General features: G+C 46.4%; 1 protein-coding gene across 1 annotated transcript; it reads left to right on the forward strand.

The window, feature by feature from the left end:
* Positions 1 to 3200: 3200 nt before the first annotated feature.
* LOC115396866 (uncharacterized) lies at positions 3201 to 7687 on the forward strand. The gene is made up of 6 exons (XM_030102933.1): positions 3201 to 3238; positions 4937 to 5289; positions 5392 to 5467; positions 5802 to 5880; positions 6600 to 6783; positions 6896 to 7687. Exons 2-6 carry the CDS (start codon positions 4939 to 4941, stop codon positions 7496 to 7498), a joined length of 1293 nt encoding a protein of 430 aa, XP_029958793.1. The 5' UTR covers positions 3201 to 3238; positions 4937 to 4938; the 3' UTR covers positions 7499 to 7687.
* The last annotated feature ends 2869 nt before the right edge of the window (positions 7688 to 10556 follow it).

Below are 10556 nucleotides of genomic sequence, written 5' to 3' on the forward strand. Positions count from 1 at the left end.
CCAAGGGCATTCCTCTGTAGGTCTGCTGAGGAGAGGAGGTCAGTGGGTTCGTATGTGTGTTGTATGTATAGTGGGGGATGGGCGCTGCTGCACGTACCACATCCCTGACTCCAACACGCAAAGCAGGCTTAGAGGCAAACACAGCTCCTCGTGTTTTACACTGATTTTTCCCATCTATAAATACCAGTGAGCCCTCCAACAATTAAGGTCTTAAAAGGGGGGAAAACACCAATACATATGATTAGTGTGTGACAGATGACAGTGTGTATTTGTGTCTTCTATGCATGCTGCTTTACTGGACTTTAGACTTCAAGAGGAGGTGACTGGGTTCACTCCATAACAGCCTAAAGGCAAAGGGGGGAGGTTGCCTGCAAACCATTGGCATACAAGGCTTATGTGTGACGCTTTGGCCACATTCCTGTCACATGTTTTGATGTTGTTGTGTTTATGACAGGAAAATATAGTTACACTTAGAATACAACAGAACAATCAACTGCATTTGAAATGAAAACAACCCCAGTTTTATCTGTTTTTTTTTTCCCCTACGATGAATTTGTTTGAGTTATTTAAAATGTAATCATTGGCAGTGAAATGAATGTTTAAAATGCCTGTTTTCTTTACAAAGCAATATTCAATCCGTTTAAGCTGTTTAAGTAATACTGCAGGATGTATAAAATGTAAAAAAACAGAAGACTTTCTGAATTACTTTTAAATGATAAGGTTTTTCTCAGCGATAGAATGATAAAATCGCGTTGAAATTAGCGAATGACCTACTGCCAAGGATGAATCATGAATGCTTGTCTCTGGCAATCCTATTAAATACACTTCATTTTGTAGGTCTTCGCTCCTATAGTCTTCAAGCGTACACTACATTGCTGATGTTTAGCCTTGAGGATCCTCATTAGAAAGGCTGAAGAGAGGGGAACATGTATGGTCACATTCTTCACTCTGACAATTAAATCACAGAGTCAAACATCGGAGTTGTTGAGGTTGCCTGGAGACGGATTGTGTAAAATGAACTCGCTACACCACATAACGGTCATTACACTGAGATGTGCTTGATCCCTACAACTACTTTATTTCATATTTACAATGAAAACATAGTTTTGTTGTAAATTTGCTGACATTAACGGTAACATTATAGAAAAGGTGTCTTCGCCCCACAATTATGGGCAGATTATAAAACAATGAGCTCAGGCACGTGAAAGACCTCCTACTTATCTCACTGAGGATTATGAGATTCAAAACAACAACAAACCATATAGATTCAGATTGCAGTTGTTTCTGTGTTTCCATTCTTTCACGTCTTGCCTATTTTTGCAGCATGTTATAGGTATTTTACATCACATATGTTGTTGATGTTTGTCCATGTTTTAGGTCTTTGTTTTTTTGTGTTCTTTTAGGTCTGATGACTGTTGAATTGTGTATTTTGTATATATGGATCATTTTCAGTGATCATGCATGCCAAGCTTTGCATCATATAACAGTTGCTTTCATCTCATTGTGTAATCTGTGTCTTTGAAGTTGGTGTTTTTGTGATATTAGTTTGACATCTCAGTTCCTCTCCTGAAAGCCTTTTATTGCATGTAAGACATATGGATGAAGGGTTGTTGTTTCTTGCTAGTAAATATAGATAAGACTTGGTTGGATTTTTTGCCATTGGGCACTTGCCTGTTGTGGGATGCTGTAGTTTTCTAAAAGATGATCAGGCTTTATAAAATACTTCCTGAAAATCAATTTCCATCAAATGGTGAGAGGGCTTTTTTGAACTACATTGAATAAAATCACAACACAATTTGTCCGGCACTCTCATAAAAGGAATGAGGTACAATTTTGGCAGACTAGATAACCGATAGTGACAGTAGTAGTAGAAAAGATAGTAATGAAACTGAAAATAAACCAAGTGAACAAAATGAGGTGGTTGGAAAAAAGAAAAGCAATGAACGAATGAATGCAGGGTAATTAGTTGCAAGTGGTGGAGGCGCATCACTTAGTGCAACTGTTATTTTATTGTTCCATTAATCTATCTTTTAAACCGACGTCTCTCGGGGTCGCTAAAGGATTTGCCCTGTCATATGACCAACGTGTCACTTCTATGTCATTCAGAGTTAACACCTGGTATTAACCTCTACCTGGACGGGTCACAAGCTCGTCACACGGCAAACAAAAACAGACAGTCACAAACACACCTTCACATTTACATGTGAGCGTAAACTGACTCACCAAATAACACCCAAATACCCTATGTTTCAGCTGCAGGAGGAAACCAGAGTGCAGCAAGAATACACAACATCTAGCAAATGAAGGACAATCTCACCACACATCAGTCATCACATTATTGGACACAACTGATTGCATTTCACTTGGGTTGCTTTATATCCGTTTTTAATTTGATTCATCTCGCCGTTTTAAGCTATATTTCCAGATAAAATTGAAGGTCCCTGATGTTTACTCTCCAGTCCACACGGTTCAAAACAGACTGTCCAGATTGAAGCTCTAATCCATTTGTTCTACCCAAACAAATAGATTTGACTTATTTCTCATTAATGTGCGAATTGGATGAAAGGTCACCGTGTTTTGCTTGTGTTTGATGATTGCAATTAAATCGGCTATGGATGAGTTGCGTTGCATAAGCTATTTGCACTGTTTTTTTTTCCCCTCCTCCCCCCCATGTTTAGTTTGAGGGTGGAGTCACCGTTTCATATATACATTAACCGTATCCAGCATATTGTGCATCCCTCGTCTACGTGCGTTCGTGTGTTTACACCCGGTCGCAGTAGTAGAAGCAGCCCTGCCCGGCACCAAACACACGGGCGACACATGAGTGGGCCGGGCCGCGAGCGCCCGGGTCCGCGTCCACTCAGCGGCTCGTGGAGACGTCACTGGCTGGACGTGTCAGCCAATCGCGTGCGCCGCCGCCGGGACGGCAGCCAATGAGGTGAGCGCAAAACGTGGGCACGTGGATTCGCGCACATGTTGACGCTCGTAAACTGCCGAGAGAAAGAGGCAGCGGAGGCACAGACCGATGCTCGGTCGGGCGGTGTGTACGTGAGCGTGTGTGTGAGGGAGTGTGTGTGTGTGTGCGTGTGTGTGAAGGGAGAGAGAGCTGCTGCCGCCGCTGGCTCCCTGATGCTCCAGCCGCGGAGTGCGCACTGACGATCAGACCCATCAGGACCGGAGAGAGAGCCGGAGAGCCGGAGATTGTGGAAGCTGCAGTTTGATCACAGAATTACTGAAGGTAGGATTTTTCTCTGAGGATTTTTTTTGTTTTTTTGTTTCGTTGTCTCCGAAGTTGTCAAGCTCAAAGGAATTTCCTGTCCCGGTATATCCTCTATATGTGCTGCTGTTCGGATTTTTTTTAATTTATTTTCAAATATCCCAAAAATTTGTATATATTTTCCTACTGCTTTGTTCTAAGTATTCTTTATAAAATATGAGGTTTATGTCGTCGGAATTAGAAATGATACACCCCGTTCCTCTGCCACTTCCATCACTCCCACTTAACATTTACTCAGATGTCCCGTTAACTGTTCTGGATGTGCTGAACACCTTGTATCCATGTGCGGCGTGTCTCTGTCTGTGTGTGTGTGTGGGTTCCTGCTTGGCATCGTGCTACACACACACACACACACACACACACACACACACACACACACACACACGCACTCATGCACACACACCCCCACACACGGGCTGCCAACACCTGAGACGCAGCCTCATGGTCCTTGTCTACCTGTGCAGGCTGAGGCGACACATGCATCATCCCATCCCAGCACGGCTCTGCCCACCACAGGCTGGGAGGCAAACCATACAGCAGGGCGTGGACATTAAAAAAAAAAAAAAAAAAAAAATCAGCAAATTGTGTCCTCACAGTAGATCTTCTGGTTGATTAATGCATGTAAACAACATGACATTTGGTTTTCCAGCCATCAGACGCACGTCAGATGTGACCGTCGCTGCACGCTGTCTGCCGTAAATGACAAACAGGATTCATAAAGTCTGTGTGAAATGAGTTCTGCAGTCGGTTTTGTGCCCTCTAACCTTTGCTTGTGGCTGACTTTTGAATTTATCTGTTGTATAAATACGCGTCCCGTTTGTCTGGTGATAAGTTTTTGTTCCCCTCGCGGTGTGTTGGTGGGATCAGAGACCAGCGGGCACTCGTAGATCACAGACTGAGGAGGAAAGAGGAAGGCAGACGGAAGATGAAGGAACGGCACATGGCCAAAGATACAGAATGTAAAATTTGAGTAAGAGAGGAAAGGCAGTGGGAGGTGGAGGAGGAGGAAGAGGAAGAGGGCTGGTTTGGAGAGAAGAGGAAGAGGGAGAGGGGGCACAGGGCTTGTGTGCATAACGAACAGGATGAGCAGAGAGAGATGAGAGGCATACAGAAATGCAGCCAGAGAGGAAAGAGAGTGGTTTGTGTGTGTGAGTGTGTATCCAAGGGGGGATGGAGAACAAGCCCGAGACGGAGAGGAGGGGCGAGAGAGAGCACTGGAGGCTGTGGGAGTGAGAGAGAGAGAGAGAGAGTGAGTGTGTGTGCTTATTCTGATTTCACTACTCTACAAGCTCCCATCCCCCTCACATTTTACTCTCCTCCAGTCTCCAATCTCCTCAATGGGAGCCAGACATGCACTACCATTGTGTGCCTACTGCCTACCCCCAGTCCCACTCTGCACCATGTTTAACTAGGGCACTGGTATACCCACCATTTTGAGTAATAGGGCTGATTATTTTTGGTGGAGAAATACGGAAACGGGAGTATTGCCAAATGGGAAGCAATGAATTTGCGGCTGAGCCTTTTCTTTCTTGTCTGTTCACATTTGAACTGACTTCAGTAAAAACTTCAAACACGCTGCTTTTTCTGTGAGGAGACGGCCTCGTTTTCTGTTTGTGAGAACTCTCAGTGATCCCGACCCTCTTGCTGCCATCCCAACAGCGATGCAGTCCCAGGGCAGCACCTCCTCGCAGCCCTCCTTCGATTCCCTGAGCTCCAGCGACAGCCTCCTGTTCAGCGACTCGGAGCAGGCGGAGGACGACACCGACGTCTTCCTGACGGACAGCTCTTCCTCCGTGATCATCGGCGGGACGAGCGGGGCTCCGGCCGCCGAGGACGCGGGATCGGAGAGCCCCGGGTCCCAGTGGGCGTGCGACGGCTTCACCGACAAGGAGGAGGAGGACGAGTCGTACAGGTCGGAGAGTGGCAGCAAGGCGGCGCACATCGACTTGGGCGAAGTGGATCAGACGAGCCAGATCCCGAAATCAGAGGGAGATCTGCTGTTTGCTCAGAAGGTAAAGGGAGAAAGATGACAAAGCAGTGTGTGTTCTGAGGAAAGCCCGGCAGACGCCGAGGCCGGAGTAGTAATCTATCTTCTTTCCCACTTCCTCTGTCAGTGTGCTGAGCTGCAAGGTTTTATCAGGCCCCTGCTGGAGCTGCTGAATGGACTGAAGAGGGGCCGTTTCGACCGGGGTAAGCATCCTCACGCCGGTGGCTCCCGGCCAATGTGTGTGCAGACAAGCGGCCAAAGTTGTGGATGCTGAACACAAGTTTATATGATCTTAGTGGCTTGAGTCCATTGCTATAGGGAGTGTTTCTTTGTGCAGCAGCCAGTATTGACGCAGCCTATTGATGCAGTCCCAAAGTGCAGCGCGCGTGAAAACAACAGTCTTTGCGGCTGACTCATTAGCTCACAAGACTTTACCACAAGTGAAAGTCTGGGGAGGAAGAGAGATAACAACTGTGCACGTCCGCATCCATTCAAAGCAAACTCTGACGTGAGGATTATGTTTTTTTTGTCTAACAGGTCTGAGTAGTTTCCAGCAGAGCGTTGCCATGGATCGCATACAGAGGATTGTGGGGGTTTTACAGAGACCAAACATTGGGTGAGTTATCCTCCACATTGTCACGCAGCCCACTCTGTGTTTCTGTAACTCATTTCCAGCGTGTTTAGACACACACTCGGGTTCGCAGTTGGCCGGTGTGGCCGAACTGAAGCTAACTCTTGCGCACCGCTGTTAGCGCTGCTCATTTGTGAGGCCTAAACCCCGGAGGGCACTCAGGAACGTGGATCTGATGAGGGATCTGTTGGAGTTTGATTAAACTACAAATGCCATATGAACTTTGTCTAGAGCAACTAAACAGGATGTGAGAGAACCTCTGAAAGGCCGTCTGCTTTCACCAGATCTTCCTACCATTGTTATGACTCTCAAACATTTAGGAATTGATTGTTTGCGGCATAAATTCCATGGGGCATTTATCATGGCACAGCGCATTGTGTTCGAGGTAAACCTTATTCATATGATATAGATCATTTACCGCGTGTTTACTAGTGAAAATGTAAACTGGACTAAACAGTGGTCAGTGCACACTTAGCGATAAATGATTAATACATTGCATAAGGTGCACATGAAGTCATCTGATATTTCAGGTCTCATCTACCAAAGCATGTTTTATTGAACAAACCCTGTGGTGGGTAGAGTTACAGCGTTCATAGAGCATGTAGAAAACCACCAACCTTCTACATGCAAGGCTCAGAAATTTCATGTTGTGTTTTATTTACTGCAGTAGAATGACATTCTCATTATCCTTCCACTTCCTGTAGGGAGAAGTACCTGAACACTCTGCTGCAGGTGGAGATGATGCTGAAGCTGTGGTTCCCACAGATTCCCACTCAGCCCGTGTCTGCAGCCTCCAGTGTGGCCACATCTCCCACGCGCTGCCTCCAGGACACATCCAGCTCCACTCCGCCACATAAACACAGGGATCAGTTACATATTCCCGTCAAGGTGAGCGCGAACGCCTTCCCTGGGCGTGCTCGCATAAACAAACCTATTCCCACCACCGCCAAATTAAGCTTTACAGTCACTGACAGAATGCTTTCCTCTTCATTCCCTGCAGAAGCGCAGGCTCAGCTGGACAGGTACGGACTCCCCCACACCTTCTCCCGTGCTTCTCAAGTGCCCCCGTGTCAGCGCAGAGGAGAAGAGCGCCAAGCCGTACGAAGATGAAAGAGACGGCCCTCCCTCTTCTCCACCACTGGCCTCTGATGCAAACCAAAACTCGCCAGATGTAGCCGGTAACAGCCAGAGCGACGACACAAAGGGAACAGACAGCGACGGCGACGAACACAGCAAGCTCTCACAGTACAAAGCCGGTCAGAGCTCCGAGCCCAGCCTGACATGGGTGCATGTGGCGCCCATCTTATCCCCGAGGAAGGCCTGCGTCCCCCACGAGGGCGCGGCCGCACTGGCAGGTACTTACGAAAAAATCCTCGCACCGGGAAGAAGAGGCAGTCCAGCGATGCAAGACAGCTCCATATCTTCTACCACGCCGCACAAGCACCCCAAAAATCAGAAGAAGCCAACGCGGTGCCAAAGCCAGCCCGACGCCGAGCAGCAGGGCGAGGGGGAGGGCGGCGAGACGTGTCAGGACCGGAGCCACTCCCCTCACGTCACGCTCAAGCCTTTGCCCCTGGCGTGTCCCGCCACCTTAGAGACCTGATACACCCAGAGAGAGCCACGGGCCGGCAGCCTCGCTTTGTTCCACCACCGGGCTTAAAGCTGCTGCGACGGGAAGAAGGGAAGAAGGCTGGAGGCCTGTTATTATAAATCCATCAAAGCAGAAGGAAGCGGGGGGAAAAAAGAATTGTTGGCGACACAAGTTGAACAAACAAACGACGGATGAAGCAAAAACCCTCATCAAGACCGCTGCTCAACCACTTATTTCAAACAAAACCTGTTCTAATGAGTCAACTCTCTAAAAGAACATTAATCACAGTTATAATACAGCCAGGTTGCAGTCGAAAGGAAACGAATAAAGAATACGCCTGAAAATCAAAAGTATTTGACAGATTATGGAGAGACCAATCGGAGCGCTTCTGATGAATTTTTTTTAGAAGTTATCCTGAGTTTCTCCTCAGCAAGAAAGCAATCAATATTCTGAGAAACGGCTGTTTCAGCAGTCGTCTAACTCGGAAGGACGCACTGAAAATAGAAAAGCTGATGTCAGTATTGAGAAGGAAAACTTCCGACGTTTATCGTGATGAAGTAACTCGCTGTGATTCAATCCTGAGTGAGTGAAGCTGTGAACTCATTCTAACCTCACAGCAGGAGACATGCTTGACTTTACATTAACTTGTAGATAGAACCGAGGCGTCTGGCTTGCAGAGAAAAGCAAAAAGTGACACTGAAATCGTTGAAAATCCTGTAGCTTGTCATGTGAGAAATACGGTGTATAAAAAAAAAACACACAGCATCAGACTACACACACACACACACACACACACACACACACACGTGGCGTGTCGAAGTCATTGGAGGCGGCGGGAAACCGATGTCACAACTCACGAATGTAACACAAGAATTGTGCGGGAAGATCAGCGGCGCGGACAGGAGTCACACCCCGGGGGTCGGAGGTCACCGGAACCTCTGCCGGTGTGCCGCGGATCAGATGTTTCTGCCTGCTCCCATCACTGTCATGAGAATTCAAGAAAGACTTTTAAAAAAAAGAAGACCAGCTTGAGTACAAGATAAGGACCACTCAAAGACATGACGACTCTCAAGTCCCACAGTTAATTTATTCATGTGTTGATCTGACACTACATCTATTTATTGTTTGTATTTATTTATTGGGCAGCTGATTTTTTGCCTTCTGTGCGTGCACTCGCATAGTTTGGTCTACAGTTTATGAGGTGATTGGGAAGATGCTGTTGAACATTGTGGTTTTTATTGCTACTATGAGGAGGGAACAATAGAAGGAAGTGAAAAATCTTCGGATCGGACAACTAGACTACTGTGCCTTTAACCAAATAGGATGTGTTCGGAAAAAGCATTTGGTGCTTACAGTGCATTCATACTGCATTTTGATTGTTTGCTCGCATAAAACCAGAACACATTCAAAACACGAAAGCCTACATGTAGTCGTCCCGCTTCAAACGTTACACACAGCATCGACGGTGTCAACTACACTCTCTAGTATTCCGACATTTACAGCGGATCCAGACTGCCTCCATCTCCTACGATGACACGCCGACAGCAGTGGCGACATTCTGCCTGGTCGTGTTCCAGTGTTGTTCGCTGCGATCCATTTGCCTCCGACTTTGGTTTTTTGGTATCGCATGTTAGCAGAAACAGTGTTTAGCAACATGTCGAACTTTCTCCACCGTTTCGATGACTCTAAAAAAGAGCCGGCGCAAGATCAGCTTGGTACCATCCACGCTGTTTTCTGATTTGCAATGTTTTGATAAACCGGAAACATTACTTTTGACAGCTTTTCTGAGAAACTCTCGTCACCCAAAGGTGGGAAATCCAAACATCGGAGGCAAATGGAAAGCAGCGCTGAAGCCTGTGGGGCTTTCCTTTTTTGTTTCTTTTATGTTCTGATCAGCTGTTAGACTGAACTGCACTTCTAGCTGGTGCTCTTGAAAACTTGAAAATACAGATAATATAAATGTAAGGGAGGATATCTTTATGTGCGCCACCCTCTACCGCTGCTATTGTTCTTCTGATTCCAGTTCGAGTAAGTATTTCATAGGAGTCTCCCTCTCTTCATTTGGAAACCTGCTCACGATATCCTTCTAAATATATGTGAATTGTAGTGATTGGATTATAAAACGTGTATTGTAAATATTTAGACTGAAATATTTTTAAATTGGTATGAGTGGTTCATACACTATTTACCTGACGAGAAAAGGGGGGAAATAATCCCCCCCCCCCGACAACACTCCTCCAAAATAAAATAAACAGATAAATAAAAGCACCATGTGTGAGCGCGGAGCCACTGGCAGCCACCATGTTGCTGCCTCGGTGTGTGGAGGAGGCGGACGGAGGGTGAGTCTGCCTCGCCCCCATCCTGCGCGACATGTGCCAGACGCTGACTCGGTGATCACAGGGCTGGGGGTGTCTTCCACCTTGCTCCTTGCTTTTATACTACGGCCGTGGTGTGTCAGAGAAACCAACTGCACTTATTTTTTCATTGTGTTATTTTTCATGTATGTTTTCTACTGCAGCGACCGCTGCTGACTGGTCGCAAACGATAACGTCTTGTTGATTTTAGCTGCCTTCTTCTTTTGACATTGTATAAGCTAACTGTAGTTGCCCCCCTCCTCCTCCTCCTCCTCCTCCTCCTCTTGCCCCGGCCTTCCTCCCCTCCCCCCCACCCTCACTGCTGCACTTGTCTGCCCTTGCTTTCTCCCCTTCGGCTCCCTCAATCCTGTTAGTATCTTTGCTTTTCTTAACTAAAACTCTGTCTTCACTCACCACATCCTTACACAATATTACTCTCCTGGCTTAATTTTCTTTTCAATAATGACGATACAAAAGGAAAAAAAAAAAAATCTTTTAATAAATGACACGTTTTTGGAAAAATAAGCTGTTGTCCTGTATCTTCTGTCTTCACAATTTTTTTTTTTTTACTTTTTTTGTTGTTTGTTTGCCCTGCTGCGATTCGACAGCCTAAATAAGACTCCTGTTTTGGAAAGCAGCTCTCGCTTAACAGATGTGCGACTCAGTGGGGGGGCAGATTTACAGACTGTACATTTTGAAACGTGTGTGTGCGTGGG

This window comes from Salarias fasciatus, chromosome 11 (assembly GCF_902148845.1).
Source record: "Salarias fasciatus chromosome 11, fSalaFa1.1, whole genome shotgun sequence".
NCBI lineage: Eukaryota > Metazoa > Chordata > Actinopteri > Blenniiformes > Blenniidae > Salarias > Salarias fasciatus.

Bases quoted from the DNA above. Each gene is read 5' to 3' on its own strand.
- LOC115396866 (XM_030102933.1), top strand. From the start codon at position 4,939: ATGCAGTCCCAGGGCAGCACCTCCTCGCAGCCCTCCTTCGATTCCCTG. The intron at 5,881-6,599 runs GTGAGTTATCCT...CACTTCCTGTAG, and splicing joins TTACAGAGACCAAACATTGG to GGAGAAGTACCTGAACACTC. The intron at 6,784-6,895 runs GTGAGCGCGAAC...CATTCCCTGCAG, and splicing joins AGTTACATATTCCCGTCAAG to AAGCGCAGGCTCAGCTGGAC.